General features: G+C 48.8%; 1 protein-coding gene across 11 annotated transcripts in view; it reads right to left on the reverse strand.

Annotated features, from left to right (window-relative positions):
- The window catches only part of TACC1 (transforming acidic coiled-coil containing protein 1), a 95,089-nt gene that overhangs the window by 23,680 nt on the left and 52,895 nt on the right, over nt 1-18,514 (reverse strand). For 4 of the 11 annotated variants that reach the window (XM_064477442.1, XM_031440078.2, XM_064477447.1 and 1 more), the window contains 3 exons: nt 5,346-6,423; nt 1,705-1,765; nt 554-761 (listed from right to left, as the gene is read on the reverse strand). In XM_064477442.1, coding sequence (XP_064333512.1) covers nt 554-761; nt 1,705-1,765; nt 5,346-6,115 — 1,039 coding nt within the window. In that variant the 5' untranslated portion in view covers nt 6,116-6,423. Of the gene's footprint in view, nt 1-553; nt 762-1,704; nt 1,766-2,983; nt 3,020-5,345; nt 6,424-18,514 lie in introns of all 11 variants that reach the window. The other 7 variants (XM_031440077.2, XM_064477448.1, XM_031440081.2 and 4 more) reach the window with 5 other exon arrangements.

Raw genomic sequence — 18,514 nt, forward strand, 5'->3', positions numbered from 1 at the left:
GACTGCTGTGAAGAACTTGAATCCTAAAGAATCCTAGTCCCACCACTTACTAGACAAGAGACCTTGGCCAAGCCACTTAACCTCTGTCTCCCTCTCCTCTCTGAAAAACGGGGAGAACACTACCCAGTGAGGAGAAACGAGTGAACACACGTAAAGCACTCGGAGCAGTGCCTGCATGCGGTGAGTAACCACACCTGCTGGTTATTATTATTTCTAGATGTGAAACAAGGAGCCCAATGATCACAACGTGGTTACGGGACACTGCACTGTAAGATGCAGCCAGACTAAAGTCACTGCTACAAAGTTCAAGCAGTCTGACACACCAGTGTCTCTGTGCGTCCTGCCACACTTGTCCGTCTGTCCCTGGAGCTTCCACGGGACACACTTTTGCGTCTCTTCTCCAGACCAAGAGGCAAAGCATAGACCGGCCACCTAAACCTAAACCTACCCCGAGGGGCCCAGTTCTCTGACCTCCCTAAGGCATCTCCTGCCCTGGGCTCTCAGGCATTTCCACGCTTACGTAAGTAAGAAAGATGAAGATCTGCTTCCATACCTGCTTCTGAGGATGCGAATGTGCGACTTACGGCAGGCACGGGAACATTGGAACATTCAAAGTACTCCGGGCCGTCCTCTGGCTCACCTTTCCCCTCGGGCCCCGCGGGTTTCTGACCCGACGTCGTGGACGCCAGCTTCTCCTCATCGGTGGCGTGGCCGTCCCGGTGGGAGATGTCTGAAAGCTGGGAGGTCACCACTCCTTCATCCTGGGGAAGGCGATAGATAGGATGCTACCGTGTAGGGGGGCACACGGTGGGGGGAGTGACGTCTCAGGACCACCCCCCATGGGGGTTCGGTGAGCTGACCGAGGACCAGGACACAAACCTCTCAGCCACGAGCGGCCATACTTCCTGGGACCAGGCTTGTGCACCCCAAACCCGAGAACTCAAAAATGGAGCTTTTCTAGCCTAAATTTACAAGCAAGACATTGAAGTGGTTAAAGGCAGTAGTTTTCATGTATTTTGCACACATGGTGCCTACATTTTGGGGGAAAATTTATGTACCCCAGTGCATTTCCAGGTGACATCTAAATAGCTTTCAGCATGAGTTTAAATAGTCCAAGAACATACTACCTGCTGTATATTATTTCTTGACTTGCTTGTCTACTTATTTTTCCTTCCAGTTTTATTGATAAAATTGACATACAGCTCTGCACACTTTTAAGATGTACTGCATAATTGTCTGATATACATACATCATGAAATTATCACAGTAAGTTTGCAAAACATCCATCCTCTTATAGACACAAAATTAAAGAGAAAGGAAAAAAATTCTGTTATATTCTAAATACTGACTTTGCTTGTAAGTTCAACCCAGTGAATCTAGTGATTTGACACTTAATGACCTACCTAGAATCGAACATGAACAAGCCCTTTAATGTCAGAAATTTACGTCATTCTCTTTCCTCTCTGAATTCGTATTTCCTCCCTAGTTCCATCAAAAAGTTATCCCCAAAGAAATGCATGTAACTGAAGGAATGGTTCCCTTGTCTCTGGAGGCCTTCTTGAACCAGTTTTGGAAGTTAAGGATCTGGAAGCTGGTTTACTTAAAGCTGAGTTACTCAGATCCCCACTGGAAAATCTTCCTTAATCACCGCCCCGGTGGGGAAGGTTGGTCCAGGAGACATTGTGGGGACAGGCACAGACTTACCTGAGAACAGCCGTCCAAAGCCAGAGACTGAGCGTCGTATTTCTTCACCTTACAGCCACTCCTGGGGAGAGACAAAGAGAACACCAGGCCGGTTTGGAATCACGCTGAGCACGTCCGTGCTGTGGGATGGAGCAGACAGCGGTGTGTGCAGACAGAAGCCAAGCATACAGCCCTGCACGAGGCACACGTCTACGCGTGAGAGACGGGAACACTCGCGTCTCGGGATGCTGAACACCAGCCCTCGGGCCCCTACGGGTTTTAATGACATGTCACCAATGGCTCTTTCGAGAGCAGCCTAGGCTCAGGGAGACATTTGCATCGTCTGATCCGCGCTCACTGGGCTCTGACAGTCATTGTTAGAATTACCACGCTGGACCACGGTCTTTGAAAATTCTTTATTATGCTAACAGCCACAGAAGTCTGGTGAGACGGCTCCAGACCTGTGTGCTCACGGAGAAGGGCTGTGGGCAACAGAGTGTGTAAAAATAAAAATTTCTGAGCAAACTGTTACTGTTCCTATTAAGTAGTAAGATGGAAAATGAATGTCAAGGCCGGAACTGGGGAAGCTCAAACCGCCTGCTGTGTTTAAACTAGCACCTAATTTGTGATCCGAAGACTGATTCAGATTCTGGTCTGTTTCAACATACTTAAAATTTCCAGTACCACCACTCTGATCAAAAAGAGAAAAGAAAAGAAAAGAAAAGAAAAAAGAAAAGAAAAAAGAAAAGAAAAAGAGCAATTTTTTCTCGCTCTGGGGGACAAAGAACAGACCAGCATACACATCACGAGAGTGTGAACCACCACCTGGTTTTCCCTCGCGATGCCTGAGCGCTACCCCTGACATCAAACTTGAGTTGAGCTGACTCGGTAAAACGCATCCCCCTGCACCAAGGCAGCAGAAGACCCTATCAAAAGAGTCGACTATTTCTGACGCTCCATAGCAGAGAAGTTCCTCAAACCACCGTGGGGATGGATGATCGTGGGACCAAGCCAGCGCGCAGCATCAAAGCGCCACACGGGGCGTGCCAAGCCAGGAACGCAGGCTCTCGCACCCAAGGTGGGAGGGCCCAGTTCCACTCCGTTAGGTTATCGACTGCAAGGCTAAGCTGACTCATGGAGGGGCAAATGAAATGCAAAAAAAAAGGAAAAAAGAAAAAAAATCACCAGAAGGTCAAACTCAGAAAGGAAAGCCAACATGCTATGGAGAGACGGTCCGGGGAGGGCGGGGGAGGAACTGCCAATGGTCCCAGGGAGAAACAGGAACAGCAGGAGTACTTACAACAGAAAACAGAGAAATTTCACTTGCTCAGTAGTCCTGATGCACCAACAAAATTAGAGACGGGAAAGAGACAGACAGATGGAGAAAAAAAAAAATCATGTAAAGCCTGGAATATTCATCTCTAGTCTGGCAGATGTAAAGGCTGCAAAGTTCTTTCTATGAGGTGGGATACAAATTTAAAATCTCACACCCACGTACGCTATCACCAGTGAGTGAATGATTATCCGGAGGGAGAGAGTGGGAGAAACCCTCAGAAATGCCACGTAGTCAAATTTATCGATGAAAAGTAAACTCTCAAGTATTTGTAAATGTCAAAAAACAACGTTACTGCCGACTATGTTTACTCAGATGTCGAATCATCCTGATTAAAGGCAATCAATGAAGGAGTGAGAATATAATTGAAAATGTATCTGCTTATGTCTCCGGTAGGTGCCTATCACTAAGACACTTACAATGATTTTCCATAACTTATCTTATTTGGTCCACAAAATCCCAGTCATAGGCTGATGTCTCTATTTTACAGAGGAAGGATCTGAAATGCCTACTCTACACGTCTTTTAAGAAAAGTCACACAAGCACCCGGTGACCAGAACTTCTAACTCCCCACTGGAGTCTACCTCCACTGTGTATTTCCAATCTCTCCTACGATGAAAAGATTTGCCAAACAAAACCCTAGAGTTACACTAGGGGTGGAGTACCCTTCTCCTGCAGAAAGAACCAGGAGACAAGAGTTTTCGTTGCATAAGAGTTTTTTAAAAAAATCTATCAGGTATTTTAGCCCAGGAAGTTCATTCATCAAAAAGAGAACCGGAGGAAAATGCAGCAGGTGAGGGAGGACGCTTCTTGCTGCTGAAAACAAGGCGTAGGGTGAATGTCCTTCTCCTGGGCCCCGATCTGGTCACATGTCACATGAATGCGCTGGCCACACACCTTCAACAAGCAACTGAAAGGGAGGCTCCCAGGGATTCCTTACCAATCCCGCCAGGCGGGGCCGCCCATAATTAGGGGACCCCACGTTAGGAAACACCCGGGCAAAGACCTGGCCATCGCATGCCTGGGGCGCTGTCTAGACACAGGTAACTAACCTGAGCCACTGACGGGCACTTTAAAAACACCTGATCGACAATATTTCCCAGCAACCATTTAAGTGCTCATCTGTATACACAATCAAAGAACAGAGCGAGAACCACCAGTGACAGTGCACGCCCCTGACAATTCTGGGGAGCATCCTGGGGGTGCTAGAGAACTGACTCCCACATTGCTCATGCCTCTTTCAACCTCCTTCCCTGGTGTCGATCCACCACGCCACGCCACCTGGCGTTTTCCTTTAAGTCACAGTCATGCTGAAAATCATCTCCCAGACTGACCTGTGGTAACAACTAGAAACCCGGTGCTTCTTCTCAGCCTTGCTTTTCACAGTTCATCCTCCGTGTCACTGGCCCTTCTTTATATCTGATTGTTTAGTAAAACGTCACGGGGCCACAAAGCAAGACCGTCAGCGACTCAAGTTTTAGGACATGGCAACTGTGTGACAAACTGAAACTGAAGGGACTACAGCCGGAGGGTCGTCACTCTGAGAATTCTAAGGATCTTGCAAAAGTGGCCCCAGTTTTCCCAGGGGAAGGGAGGTGGCGGTGGGCAGAGGCTTCATACAGCAAAAGACTAACAGACTAAGTCAGTCAGATTTAGGCAATCGTTGAAAACAGTCATGATTCGTTTTGGAAACTCCCCTCCTTCCTCATAGAGCCAAAAGCTCTATAAGGAGACATGAGAATTCTCATCACCATTTAGTGGTAGGTTTGTTTCCAACAACAAAAAATCACAGCTTTCTGTTTAAGTGAGAAGACTTCTGTAAGACCCTTTCCCACGTGTTACAGGTTAATCTGCAGGCTTGGAACTTTTGTTTCGTCCATAGACAATCTGAAGACGGTGGCTAGCAATGACACTTGAATTCTGTAGATAAAATGATCCTGACAGCTCAGATAGGATTTCTGAAAACCACCAAATCTCTACCTGCCTGTCTCACAACTTTTTTTTTTAAACAGAAAAAAAGTACCCTTTTTTTTCCCCCCTTGTTTAAAAACAGGAAGAACTCGGGGTGGGGGATATAATAGGGGGAAGAACTCAGCTGAGTAAGCTGAGGACTCAGAAGCATGGTAGACATCCAAAAAGGAGACCCCGGTATTTCTGATTCCACACCAGACTTAGGTAAAAAAAGTGATCACTGTAGTACGAAGTTACTAGCTTTGAGTCTGCCTGGGGCACCTTCAAAGAGAGCTTCAGGTCACCAAAACCAAAAGCTGTGGCCACCAAACTCACAGAGAGGACACGGAACACAGCACCCACACCCGCTGTCACTCACGTTATTAAACGCGACTTGGCCTTCTTGGGTGAATCTAAGATTTCATGAACATGACTACCGGCGGGAGAGCAAAAGTCACTGCCCGTGAGAGTCATGGTGGGTTTAAAGGGATCCATGGATTCGTCAAAGTTATCTGGGTCGAAGCGGTAGGAGCCCTTAGAGGAGAGCAGGGGGGAGTGCTGCAGGGCGGAGTGGCCCCCAAGGGGACTGGACGTGGGGCTCTCCCAGGGCCCGGGGTCCAGCGTGGAAGATGCTCGGGGGAGAGGACCACCGTCTGCGGCCAGGCCAGGAGGCGGCTCTGCTCCTCCTGCCGCGCTGGCACCATCTTTCTGGGCCTGGGGAGTCAGTCTGCTCCCCGCTTTCCTGCCCAGTCTCCTGGGAAGGGCTTTCCTGGCCTCTTCACTTGCCACATCTTCTGAGAAATCAAACTCCAGCTTCAGCGGGGAGCTCTGCGACCCCTCCAGCAGCTCAACCCCTGAGTCGTTGATGTCACTCCCAGGAGGGCCGGGAGTTTCCTTAACCTTGGGGGGACATCTGCGTGAGGAAGGGCTGTGGTTCCCATCCGCTCCATCAGGACCGAGCTGGCTGGACGGCCCGGGGAGGTGCGGGCCCTCCAAGAAGTCCCCGCCGATGGCCTTCTTCCTCAGGGGGACGGGCTTGGGCTTCCTCAGCCTGCTCCTGCCGGGCACCAGCTCCGGACAGGGGCTCCCTGCCTTCGGGCCAGCTTCTGCGGGCGCCTCCAGCGGGAGCCCCCTGGTGCCCTCGGTCATGGCCTCGTCCTGGAGGGCGTCTGGTGCCCCGGAGGGCCCGGCCTCGCCTAAGTCCGTGGTGACACTGCCATAACCTGCGTTTGTCCCAAGTGCTGCTGGGGTATCCGTGGAATTCTTGGTTTCTATGGAAAATGGCCTCACCACTGAGATTTTGCTAATGTCAGGTTCAGGCTGTTCTTTGAAACCCTTGGCTGAGGAACAGGTGGCAGCTTGCTGAGCCCCCTCATTTCCTGGGGGACTAGAACAAGCCTCAGATGAACGCTGTGCAACCACTTCTGCCACCAGCTGTTCATCCACTTCTTCTGAGTCTAGAACAAAACACAAAAGCCGTCTGTTAAAAAGTGATCTTTTGGGCACTGGTGAATATTCTCCGTGAGCTGAGCCCACGCAGACCAACAGCGAGCTCTTCTCTCTCTGCTTGTACTAAGCACCCCCAGGGTCCGGCAAGGATGGCACGGCGGCCTGAGAGGGGACGGCTGGACCACACTCTCAAGTGACTCTTTCCACCCCAAACGGCGCCTGTGTATTTATTACCCAAGGTATACAAATAGTAATTACACCCAGTAGAGCTGTTTAGGAAAAGGCCTTCTGCAAAGCATACTAATCCAATGTTACAGTTTCGTGGATTCAAAACAACTGGTCTGGAAGCAGCTCTGGACACTGACAGCTCAGGCGCAGGGCTCTGCTCCAGCACTGACACCGTTCCCAGCCCCTGCCTGACAGCTTCAGGGTCCAGTTTTGTGCCGGAAGCATTTTAATCTTTGGATGTTAAAAATAAGTATTCTCTCTTCCCCAGAATAGAATTTAAATAACTGGACTGTTTTAAAATTAAATGAAAAGCTCATCGTGGCCTGCTCAGAATAACTTCTCTGCAGACTTAAAGACGAATTTGAAAAAGCAGATACAAGAAAAATGGATTTAAGAACAAACAGCCTTTATTTTATTAAGACACAAATCATAAAACAGTAACGTTATTTCTTCTTCAAAATCTCTCTCTAAGCTGGGCCAGGAATTCTCTCAAATCATGTGTGAGGATTCAAGATCCTTTTAAATTGGGGTCTTGTTAGGAGAAACGCTGCAATCAGGAAGGTATAAATGAGGGTATTTCTCTAAAGCACAAACTAAGATAATGCTTTCCTGACTTAGACATCTGAAATTATAGCAGAGTGGCAGCAAACATGGAATAAATTGGTTATTACCATCGTTATCTCATGATTTAAGGGAAACTTACGCCTACCTCCTAATCTTAATCCAGGATCAAAGAACTGAGCATCACTGCAGTTGCTTTTTAAGGCACTCACACATCTTTGTGCACGACTCCTATGGATGGAACTAGGCAGTGGCTTACAGACTGTTCTGCACACGTGCTTCAGACAGTCACCAATGACCAGCCTGTCTTGTTTTTAAAGAGATATATAACCATTATTAATACTGCAATTTTCAAGACAGGTCTCAACACATGATAGCTGGGATTTAACATGAGGGGAGGGAGGACAAGCAATAGTGAAAACGCAGCATCAAAAACCCGGGGCTGCAAAAATCTACACGAACAGGCTGGGTTAGAAGCCAGGTGGGGCCTGGGCACTCCTGCTGGCACCCTAGTGTCAGTCGGTTGTATTTAAAAAAAATATATATATATATATATCAAATCTTGATTAGATCACAGCACAGATAGTTATCACTTACATTTTTTGGTAGGGGGAGGTAATTAGGTTTTTATCTATTTATTTATTTAACGGGGGTACTGGGGATTGAACCCAGGACCTCGTGCTTGCTAGGCATGCAGTCTACCACTGAGCTATACCCTCCCCCCTAGTTATTTCACATTGAGCCACAGAGAGCGTTTAAGCAGGGGTGGAACAAAACCAGATCTGTGTTCCCATCAGCTCACTCCAGCTGCGACGTGCAGACGGGCTGGAAGGAGGTCAACACGGGACAAACAGGACCACTGGTGTGCTACCCTGGGGGCCTCTACGAGACTGGTGTTAATGCACAGGAAGTGCACAGTATCTGAGAAAAGGAGGTGAACTTGATGAGGCTTGGGGACAGGCTGGACGTAGGACTGAAGTAAAAGGAGGTATCAAAGATGACGCGGACGTGTTCAGCTTGTGGAACCAGAGGATGGTGTCACTGCTCAGTGAGATTCGGGGCCACCAGCCAAAGAGCTTGGGGGCCATTGGAGTGGGGTTGTGAGGTCGACCTTTGACACTCAGGGCTCTTTGGGACCCTGAAGTAGACACACTGAGGAGGCAGTGAGTAAGCTCATAGAGGTCTGGGCTGTGATAGTAACTAGAGCTGTGATGTACGTGCGATTTCTTTCATAGTCACTGGATACAACATAATTGTAAGTTATCTCCCTCCTACACTCTCATCTTTGAGCCCTAGCAATTCTAATTTTTTTATATAAGTCGATTATCTTCTTTTCTAAAAGTTTACCTAAAAAAGATTACTTGAATTTAAAAATAAAACGAAGTTCAACCACCTTTGTGAATTAAAAGAGTACTATTATTAATGATGACATCATAGTTGTATCGGAAAGCGCCCACTGTAGAGCTGCATCCTGAAATATTTGTGACATGATACCTGGAATTTGTTTTAAAAATACCCAAGCGACAAAACAAAAGAAAAAGGTGAGGGGATGATGAACGCAAGTCTGGGAAAATCTGGACAATTATTAATCTGGACAGTGGGGACATGGATGGCTCACCCTTGCGTGGGACGCTGGAAGCTGATGACAATCCAAAAGAAAAATTTCTTTTTTGTTACATAATTTCTCTCCCTTTCTCCTCTCCTTGCCATTGACTCCAACACATTTACCATCGGTGTCCTGCAAGGGAGCCCCGGGCACCAGTACGGACTCCTCTGTGTTCCTTCCCCACAGGCTGAGACAGGTTAAGGGGAAAGGGTGAGGCTGAGACAAGGAAAGGACAGTGTCTCCAACCCAGTGGTCCTCCTCTTGTAGCCCCATGCCTTCCCACTTCTTGGAATCTTTTGTCTTCATCTCCTGATTCCTCCACCATCATCCCAAGCCCCGCTGAGGCCAAGGGGAAACTTACAGAATCACCTGTCACTCTCTCCCAGCTATCAGTTCCCGCCCTAATCTCCTCCATTAGAAGAAGGCAGGGCCTTTTCCACCTCCTCCACATCCACCAGCTCTTCTAGACCCTCCCCTCTTCCCCATCCCCACCCTTCGCACCAGCTGGGGACAGAGGAGCAGGTCTCAGGGAGACCAAGCTCTAGCCCTGCCCAGTGCCAGCAACCTGAAACACCTGCAGCTCTGAGGATGAAAGGGTCTTCGTGGAATGGGGAAGGAAAACAAACACCCCTTCCCTGAATTCAGTCCCCAGCCTGGGGAGAAGACCCCCGCCCCCAGGCATTTCTTAGCCAGATGCCAGGTGAACAGCCATGCCCAGCCCTCCAGCCACTCCCTGCAGACCCCACCCACCGCAGGCCAGCATCTTCAGTCACCAGGAGAGAGCACTCACAGGGGTAGAGGCAGGGGCGGGAGGCAGCTGCTCACTGATTTAAACCAGTTTGGGGAGTTTGTGAACATGTGAAACAAGAAAAACACCAAACTTCTCATGTAACTCACAATGGTCCGTTTGAGTAAGATTTCACTGCGTTTACATTCTCTATCAGCAAGGTCCCAGTGCCAGCTGACCCCAACACCCAGTGCCGCCCTAAAACAGGACCGAAGTTGCCGGCATCGCACCACTAGTAACTTTCGGTAAGAAAAGAAACACCCACCGTGTCTGCGGGCTCATTCTGACCATGGCTGTCGGCCTGTGTTTTCCTCTGAGAACCCTGTTACGTAACTGACCTCCCTCTAGTCAGCCCCCTGTCCCTACAAGGGTCCTGCAGCCCCTCAAACCTTCCTCCTGGGCGCTGACAGGCTCTCCCCCTGCAAAGAGCCTGGCTGAGCTTGGATGATTCTGACAAGCACAGCGCTGCCTGGCGGCTTCGTGAACAGACAGAGATGAGATCAGTAGACGAATTCAAAGCAAACACAGAGGAAATCCAAAAATAGACCAACATTTCCACTTCTGCCGCGTCTGTTGCTGTTAACAAAACCCTTCCTTCCAACGAGCAGCCTCCCCCAAGTCTGAGACACTGTGTGATGCCCCCTGGATGCTCTGATCAGTAGGTTTCTTCCATGCTGATTCAGGATATCGATGACCCTCGTGTAAGAAGAGGTTTTCCCTCCCACTTTATAATATTTTAAAAGAAAAGGCACCGAATGCCAGAATTCTAGAGACTGGGGTAACAGCTTGACGTTCTGGTTGGCGCTCTGGTATTTTGAAAATATGCCGGGTTAAAATACGAGCTGATGGGAAACCTTGAAAGCCTTACAAGAGGGGAAATGCCACGATCACCAAATATTTTTGAAACTCAGAAATGTATGCAGCTCACACAGACTGAGAACCCGTGCCACGAGCTGCTTCCACATGGGTAATCTCGTTTGAGAGGAGATAAAACAGCAACTGCTCGGGAAACACTGTACACCAACAGTTCAGATTTGGTGTTTTTCTCAAGCATGCTTGACTTTCTCCCCTCCTCACATTGTAACTTTTTTGGCAAAAACTTCTCTGAAAGCTCCTTTTAGATCTGCCCGCCACTTCCTCTCCTTTAGCTGGGGGAGGTCCCTGTACGGGTTTCTAAATACAGGGTACGTAATAAAGTGACAGAGCTGTAAAGTTGGACAGACCTCCTGTATCTCGCAGACACACGTGCTGGCCTCCTAACCTCAAGATCTAAGCAGTCACCCACGTCTCAGAGACGGGCTGGGACTCTGAGGCGGCAGCCTTTAAACAATCTCTCTGAACCAACACGTGAAAATGAACATCTCCGCTGTCGTTCAGGAAGCAGGGTTCTGAGGTGAATTTTCAGAGGGTCCCTGAAGCCCCCTGAGACTCAATGGAAAAATTACACCGGCGCCTTCCCCAGGGGAGAAGACCCAAAGCCTTCTTCACAGCCTGGCCTTAGAATCCCCCGAGCAGAAGCCTCTGTATTCGGGACCCACTTTCAGGGGCCTCAAAAGGGGCTCCTGATTGCTTGATAGTGACACTTCAATCCCCCCTCAAAACCACCAACCACCCTGAGGTTTAAAAACTCTCAAGCTACTTGGGGGAAAAACAGCTTAACATCAAAGAGTAAAGCTTGTCACCTCTGAGAACATTCCAAAGGAATGCTGCAAAGTGCTATTTTAAGCAACTTTAGGTGTGAACTAAATCTCTGAGAGGGAACGCTTGCTGAAACACAAATTTAAATTAGTCCATTTAAACAGAAGTCAGTCACTAGCTTCCCACGTGCTGATGTGAAGAGGGGCGTGGAGGGTGGGTGGCCGGGCCCTAAGGGGCACTGAACGTCCAGTGAAAGCTGGCGGGGTGGTCTCGACAGGGCACGGGGTGGCAGGAGGGGACGCCTGGACAGATCACCCCGTGGGAAACTGGACCTCCGAGGAGCAGACCTGGATGAGTGTGTTCCTTCTCTAGAGGGTGGTTTGGGTTTTGTGGGGCAGAGGGCAGCGTAAGGTCAGGAGGCAGCCACAGTCTGGCCCAAGTGTGCAGACCTTACTGGACAGCGTGGTTTTCTAGGGGATGCCATGCAATACCCAAATCACAAACCTCTTGCGTCATATTTACTGAGCCATTTCCTTCTCAGGAGAAGTCTTTGGGTGTCCCCAGAACAGCAACTTAAAAAAAAAAAGTGGATGGAAACAGCAGTCTCTCCCTCACCAGCAGCCCCGGGCAGCAGCACGCACGCGCGTGGGCACCTGCCCTCACCCCTCTCCATCTCCTCGGGTATCCCCACCTGGCCTTCTACCCTGCTCCTCCCCGATGTGACCTTTCACCCCGCTCCTCCCAGTGTGACCTTTCACCCATCCCCCAAAACACACACTGGGTTGTTAAACTAATGACATGAACACTAAAGCCACACTACTCATCACATAAGTTTTGAGGGTTTCCAAATTTCCTTGTCTTTCTAATCACTGCTGTGATGAACACCTTTACGGACACATCTTCACATCAGACAACTGTGGTACAACGAGGCCGGCCTTCGCCCGGGGTTCCTGGCACGGAGCTCCTGAGACCCTTGGAAGTTCCTGAGTGATGAGATTGTCCTGTTTTTTTCACAATGAGCCCTTTCTGACCACACCTGAGTGTAATGAGGTGTCTCAGGGTGGGGGCCCCTAGTGTCTAGATGGGGCTGGTCACCAGGAAGCCCAAAATCATGATTCAGAGGGTGGGAACTTGCAGAGGCTGGAGACTGGGTTCTAAAAAGTCCTGAAGGGTGAGATTCAGAAAGCTTCTGGGTTGGTGAACCTGTCGAGGTGCTGGAGGGGTGACAGGCCTGGAGAGGACGCGCAAGCCCCGTGCCCGCCCCACGCCCGGCCCCACGCGTCTCTTCTGTCTGGCTGTCCCCGACTCGCCTCCTTTACAATAAACCAGTAAACGTATTTTCCTGAGTTCTTTGAGTCACTGTGGTGAATTACAGAGGCTGAGGGAGTGGTCGTGGGAACCCCCAAATCTGTAGCCAAGTCGGGCAGAAGTGTGGGCAGCCTGGGGACCACCTGGGACGCACCTGGCACCTCAAGTAAGGACAGCCTTGTGGGGCAGAGCCCTTAAGCCTCTGGAGTCTGATGCTAACTCCAGGCAGCTAGCGTCAGACTAGGGCTGAACCGCAGGACACCCAGCTGGCGTGTCAACACTCAGAGAATCGGTGTCTGAAGACACCACATACTCAGTATCGAGGGAAAAGCCTCGTAAGTACATGCGCTATTTAGTCACATGTTCATGTATCTGATACGCTACAGGTTGGCCCCAGACAGCAGAGGGATACAGCCTCATCTGGCAGTAAGAACACAGGTCCTGCATCCGTGTGACGGAAGCAGCGGCTCGATTCACGACGCCCAGGGCTGATGGTCTTCACGAGGCACACCAAGCAGATTCTCATAAAACCAGGCTCTGCAAGATGTTAGGCAGTGCCCTCCCCACATCCTCCAGAAAAAGAACAGAGAGGAAGCTGCCCCACAGGACCGCTTAACCTCCCCTCAGTAGCTGTCTGATTCCAGCTCAATGACTAAAACAAAAACAATGTATTGGTCCAACAACATGAAAAATTATGTTTTGAAGTGGTGACTGGCATGGAAAGACGCTGGCTATATGCTATCAGACAAGTCGATTTCTAGAAAACTCTGGGACCAGAGCCTTCGCCTCACTTCCAGAATGGCTTAACCACGGAGTGTTGACTCACGTAACGATTCTCATGCAATAAACCTTGGATAAGCATTAAATCATCCCCGAATGTTACAGACACATAAACAAATGAGTGATACTGAGCCAATTCTCCCATCCGGAGGCCCAGAATCCTTTTTATTAAGCATAAAAATTTCTCCTTCCCCAAACCTGACTCCTCCTACCCCATCCCTCTTTGTCTCCAATTCAACACAGGACTCCTGCTCCAGCCCCGCCCAGCCCTGCCTCTCCTTCTCTCCCCAGACAGAAGGGCGGGCCTTATTACTGTTAAGGGCTGTTTGAGATGTGTCTCCCTCCTGGAGAATTCTTTCTCCATAATTGCACTGCTGTTGTAACTGTGCTTGGAGGCCCAGATATATGACTTTATTTCACACTCAAAACAACTCTCACCCCACCTTACAGGTGACAAAACCATGGTCGAGAGAGTTTGGAACAGAGACAGTCAAGGAGCAGGAGGGAGGAGGCGGCATGGAACGTGGTCTAGGGCACAGACAGGTCTTGGCTCACCCATGCCACACAGCCCCCCAATTAATTCGAGAGCTGTCTTCATCCATCTGATTTCCTTTCACTCCCAGGATGACCCTGAGAAAACCCAAGTGGGACCACAAGCCCAGGAAGGAGGGTTCCAGGGTGGAGGCTGGAGGCTCTGGTCTGACACAGTCAAGCACACCTCCCCTCCGGTGTTACATCCACAGAGTCACAGAGGAAGCAGAGGGACAGGGCTGCTCTAGGGACAAACCACTCGTGCCACGCTTCTGAGTGCGCACAACTGCGGTCCAGAACCCAGGTGACCAAGCCGGGCTGCACATCTCAAACAGGCGCAACTACTCCCACCTCCCTGCTCCATTCTGTCCTCATGGGGGGACCTGACCCCACAACCTCACACAACCCCGCAGGTGGTAATGTCTCGTAACTGGCAAAGCTCGGTCTGTCAGCTATTAGAACAGGACCCCTGGTTCCCAAGGCACTGGCCTGGATTTCTGAACTCAAGCCCACAGGGTGGGTCTCTGCTATTCAGGACTGCATGGAGGATCTGCAGAAAGAACACAAACCCGGAGGGCGCAGCAGTGACCGTGACGTTTTACAAACGTACTACTGACTGTCAGCCACAGGACTAAGAAAGCCGACACGAAGACCCAGTCTGGACGTTCACAGTCAGCACTCCCGAATTAGTTTAACGCCCTCAGCTTCACCAGGACCTGAAGCCCTGAAGTCAAATCACAGAATGATTTCTAAGATAACCATCTAACCAACCAGTCACAGGCCCTATGACCTGCAGCACACGCTGTGTTAGGTGTGAAGGGACCACAAATCAAGCACGGGGGGTTATAGTTCAGTAAAGGAGAGCCCCCTTCACGTGCAGAGCCCCTTCAGAGAACAGCCAAGCGCTCGTCATGAAGGAGTAACCACCACCTTCGCAACACGATCGAAGCTCGCGTGTTCTGACAGAGCGCACGCTTCCACTGCTGGGCTCTGGTCTTCCCGCATCACCGGCTTCTCTTCCCTTTCAAAATGAGTTACTACCTCTTTCAATCTGCCTCCACATTTAGCAAGAGAACTTTCTGGAAGCACTGATTCTATATTTTTGAAAGCCAGTGAGGGTGTATTTTAACGGGACCTCTACTGTGGACTTAGAAGCACGCTGGGAGGAGGTAAGAATGAACGGAGGCATCTGGGGTACAGGGTACAGCAGAGGCGAGGACAGGAGAGACTGCACCCGGCTCGGCGCTGTTCCTCCGAGAAGGAAGGTAAGAGCTGCCCCCGGAGCTGGCAGGAGCCGAGTGGTCAGATGCCGATTTCCTAACGGGGCACTGATGCCCTCTGACCCTGACAGTGTAGGACCCACGTTCTGTCACCCCTCAAGAAACAGGCAAACAGGCCCCCAGGTCACTTTAATTCCCCTCTCCATCCCAATCTTGGCTCATGCTCCTTTGGTAACAAGTGGGACAGTCTCTCCCCTGAAATGCCACTCACGGAGGAACACAGTACAAATATTCAACTGCATAAACTAGACTGTGGTAACCGGGGTGCATCTGCCTAGAACTAAGAATTCAGAACAAATAAACTACTTCACAGTTCATGATGGCCAAAGCACTTCCCTACATATCACCTCACCTGACCCTCCAATCAACCCTGTGAGAAAGGCAGAGCAGGGTTTGTTCATTCCACTTGAAAACAAGAAAACAAGGGGTGGGGAGGGTATAGCTCAGTGGCAGAGCGTATGCTTAGCCTGCACGAGGTCCTGAGTTCAATCCCCAGTACCTCCATTAAAATAAATAAAAATAAAAAAATAAAAACAAGAAAATGACATGATGGATAACTGTATGTTAACAAATTTGATAACTTAGACAAATTCCTAGAAAGACACAGAAACAACTGAAACTGACTCAAGAGGAAACAGAAAACCTGAATATATCTAAAATAAGATAAGAGATTGAGTTAGTAAATTAAAAACTCCTACCACCCATTCCCTCACACGAAGAAAGACCTAGACAAGACTGGTGAATTCTACCAACTACTTAAAGAAGAATTAATATCAACTGCTCACAAACTTCCAAAAACTATAGGAGGAGGAAACACTTGCCAACTCATTCTATCAGGCCAATATTACCCTGATGTCAAAAGCAAAGACACCACCAAATACACACACACACACACACAAACTGCAGACCATATTTCTTATTGAAAACAGACGTAAGAATCCTCAACAAAATATTAGCAAATCAAATCCACCAATACATAAAAAGGAGTATACACCATGAATAAGCAGGATTTATCTCAGGAATGCAAGGTTGGTTTAACATCTGAAAATCATTTAGCACAGTATACCACAGCAATACAATGAAAGGCATAAACCACATGATCATCTCAATATATGCAGAAGAATTTGATAAAATTCAACATCCTTTCATGACTAAAAAAAAAAAATCACTCATCAAACTAGAAATAAAAGGGAACTTCCTCAACTTGATAAAGGACATCTATGAAAAATCCACAGCCAATGTCACACTTAGTGGTAAAAGACTGCTTTTATCCTAAAATCAAGAACAAGGCAAGAATGTCAGTTCTCACCACTTCTAATGAAAATAGTACTAGAAGTTCTAGCCAGACCAATTAGGCAAAAGAAAAAAAAAAATCCAGGTTGCAAAGAGGAAAAGTAAAACTCTATTTGTAGAGGATACAATTTTGTGTATAGAAAGTTCTAAGGAATTCACCAAAAAGCCCCCCAAAAACCCAACCTTGCTGAATTCAGCAAGGTTGCAGGATGCAAGATCAATATGCAAACATCAACTGGATGTCTGTACACTTTCAATGAAAAGTCCAAAAATGTAATCATGAAAACAATTCAATTTATAGTCGTATCAAAAAAAATAGTTAGAAACAAAGTTAACAAAAGAATTGCAAGCCTTGTACTCTAAAAACTACAAAACACTGTTTGAAAAAATTAAAGAAGATCTAAATAAATGGAAAGACATTCCATATTCATGGATTGGAAGATTTAACATTGTTAAGATGATCATACTCCCCGAAGTTATCTACAGATTGAACACAATCTTTATCAAATCCCAGTTGGATTCTTTGCAAAATTAACAAGCTGTTATTAAAATTCATATGGAAATGTAATGGGACCTAGAATGGCTATAATAACCTTGGGGAAAAAAGAACAAAGTTAGGATCGCTGCTTCCTGATTGCAAAACTTACTACAAAGCTACCGTAATCACGACAGTGTGCATAAGGAAAGGATCAATGAAACAGAATCAGAAGTTCAACCCTTACATCTATGGTCAACAGAATAAAAACCGAGTTACACACCCTTTAAATGGGTGAACTGTATGGCATGTGAATTCAATTTCAATAAAACTATTAAAAAAAGAAGAGAGAATGAAGAGACTCAGGGTAACAGAGCAGGAGCATGTCCCACAATCCTATAAAACATTCCACGACAGCACAGACTTACATTTCGGAAATGCTTTAAACAGTCTCTTACATGTGTCCCTTGTAGGAACATATATTTGAGAGAGTGGGTAGGTCTCACCATCACAGCAGTTTGGAATTTTAAATTTTTCTTAAGGAAGCCTGCAACGTGCCGGATAAATTCTATTTATAGACAGAGGTGAAAAAATGACATCACTTCTCTTTCTGACAACAGACACAGCCAAGTATGTGAACCATCTTAGAGATATGACAACTGGCACCTTCAAAAGGCTTCTGTGTTGGGTGTTTTTTTGGTGGGGGGGTGGATGTTGCTTTTTTTTTTTTTTAATTCTAACTTTTAACATTTGACTTCCTCCCAGAACTCCCTCACATTCCCTGGCTAAAACTATCTATTTGCTGCTAAGACATCTGGGGAAGGCCAGGAGGCCTGGGAAGCAAGGTGGTCAGCTCCCTCTGGACTCTGAGCTCTGCAGGGGCCTTTCCCCCAGTCCCCTTTGTGTCCCCGAAGCAGAAGCTGAGTGCCCCAAACAGAGCTGATGCTCAGTGTCACTGCTGAGCAAGCGGCAGATACACAGAGGACCCCCTTCTCACCTGACTGACTTTCATATGGAAAATGTAAAGCACAGCAGTGATCAAGCCTTCAGCTCTCCCCAACAGTGGTGACGGGTAACGCCTGTTCTTCCTTTGCCCCTTCCCCTTTGAAGACCCCTCCTCCTAGCAATGTCTGCCATGGTCCCCCCTCCCACCCTGCTCTCCCTGCCCCGGTCCCCCCTCCCACCCTGCTCTCCCTGCCCCGGTCCCCCCTCCCACCCTGCTCTCCCTGCCCCGGTCCCCCCTCCCACCCTGCTCTCCCTGCCCCGGTCCCCCCTCCCACCCTGCTCTCCCTGCCCAGGTCCCCCCTCCCACCCTGCTCTCCCTGCCCCGGTCCCCCCTCCCACCCTGCTCTCCCTGCCCCGGTCCCCCCTCCCACCCTGCTCTCCCTGCCCCGGTCCCCCCTCCCACCCTGCTCTCCCTGCCCCGGTCCCCCCTCCCACCCTGCTCTCCCTGCCCCGGCCCCCCCTCCCATCCTGCTCTGCTCTCCTGTGTGTGTGAACCAAGGGCTTTGGGGGGAAACAAGTGTGACTGGCACTACGCCACCCCTTTCTGCTAAAGTGGTCTGACCCGAGGGGGCTGTTAATCAGGCATATTTAGCATTTAGGGCAAGTG

Source organism: Camelus dromedarius, chromosome 22 (assembly GCF_036321535.1).
Source record: "Camelus dromedarius isolate mCamDro1 chromosome 22, mCamDro1.pat, whole genome shotgun sequence".
NCBI lineage: Eukaryota > Metazoa > Chordata > Mammalia > Artiodactyla > Camelidae > Camelus > Camelus dromedarius.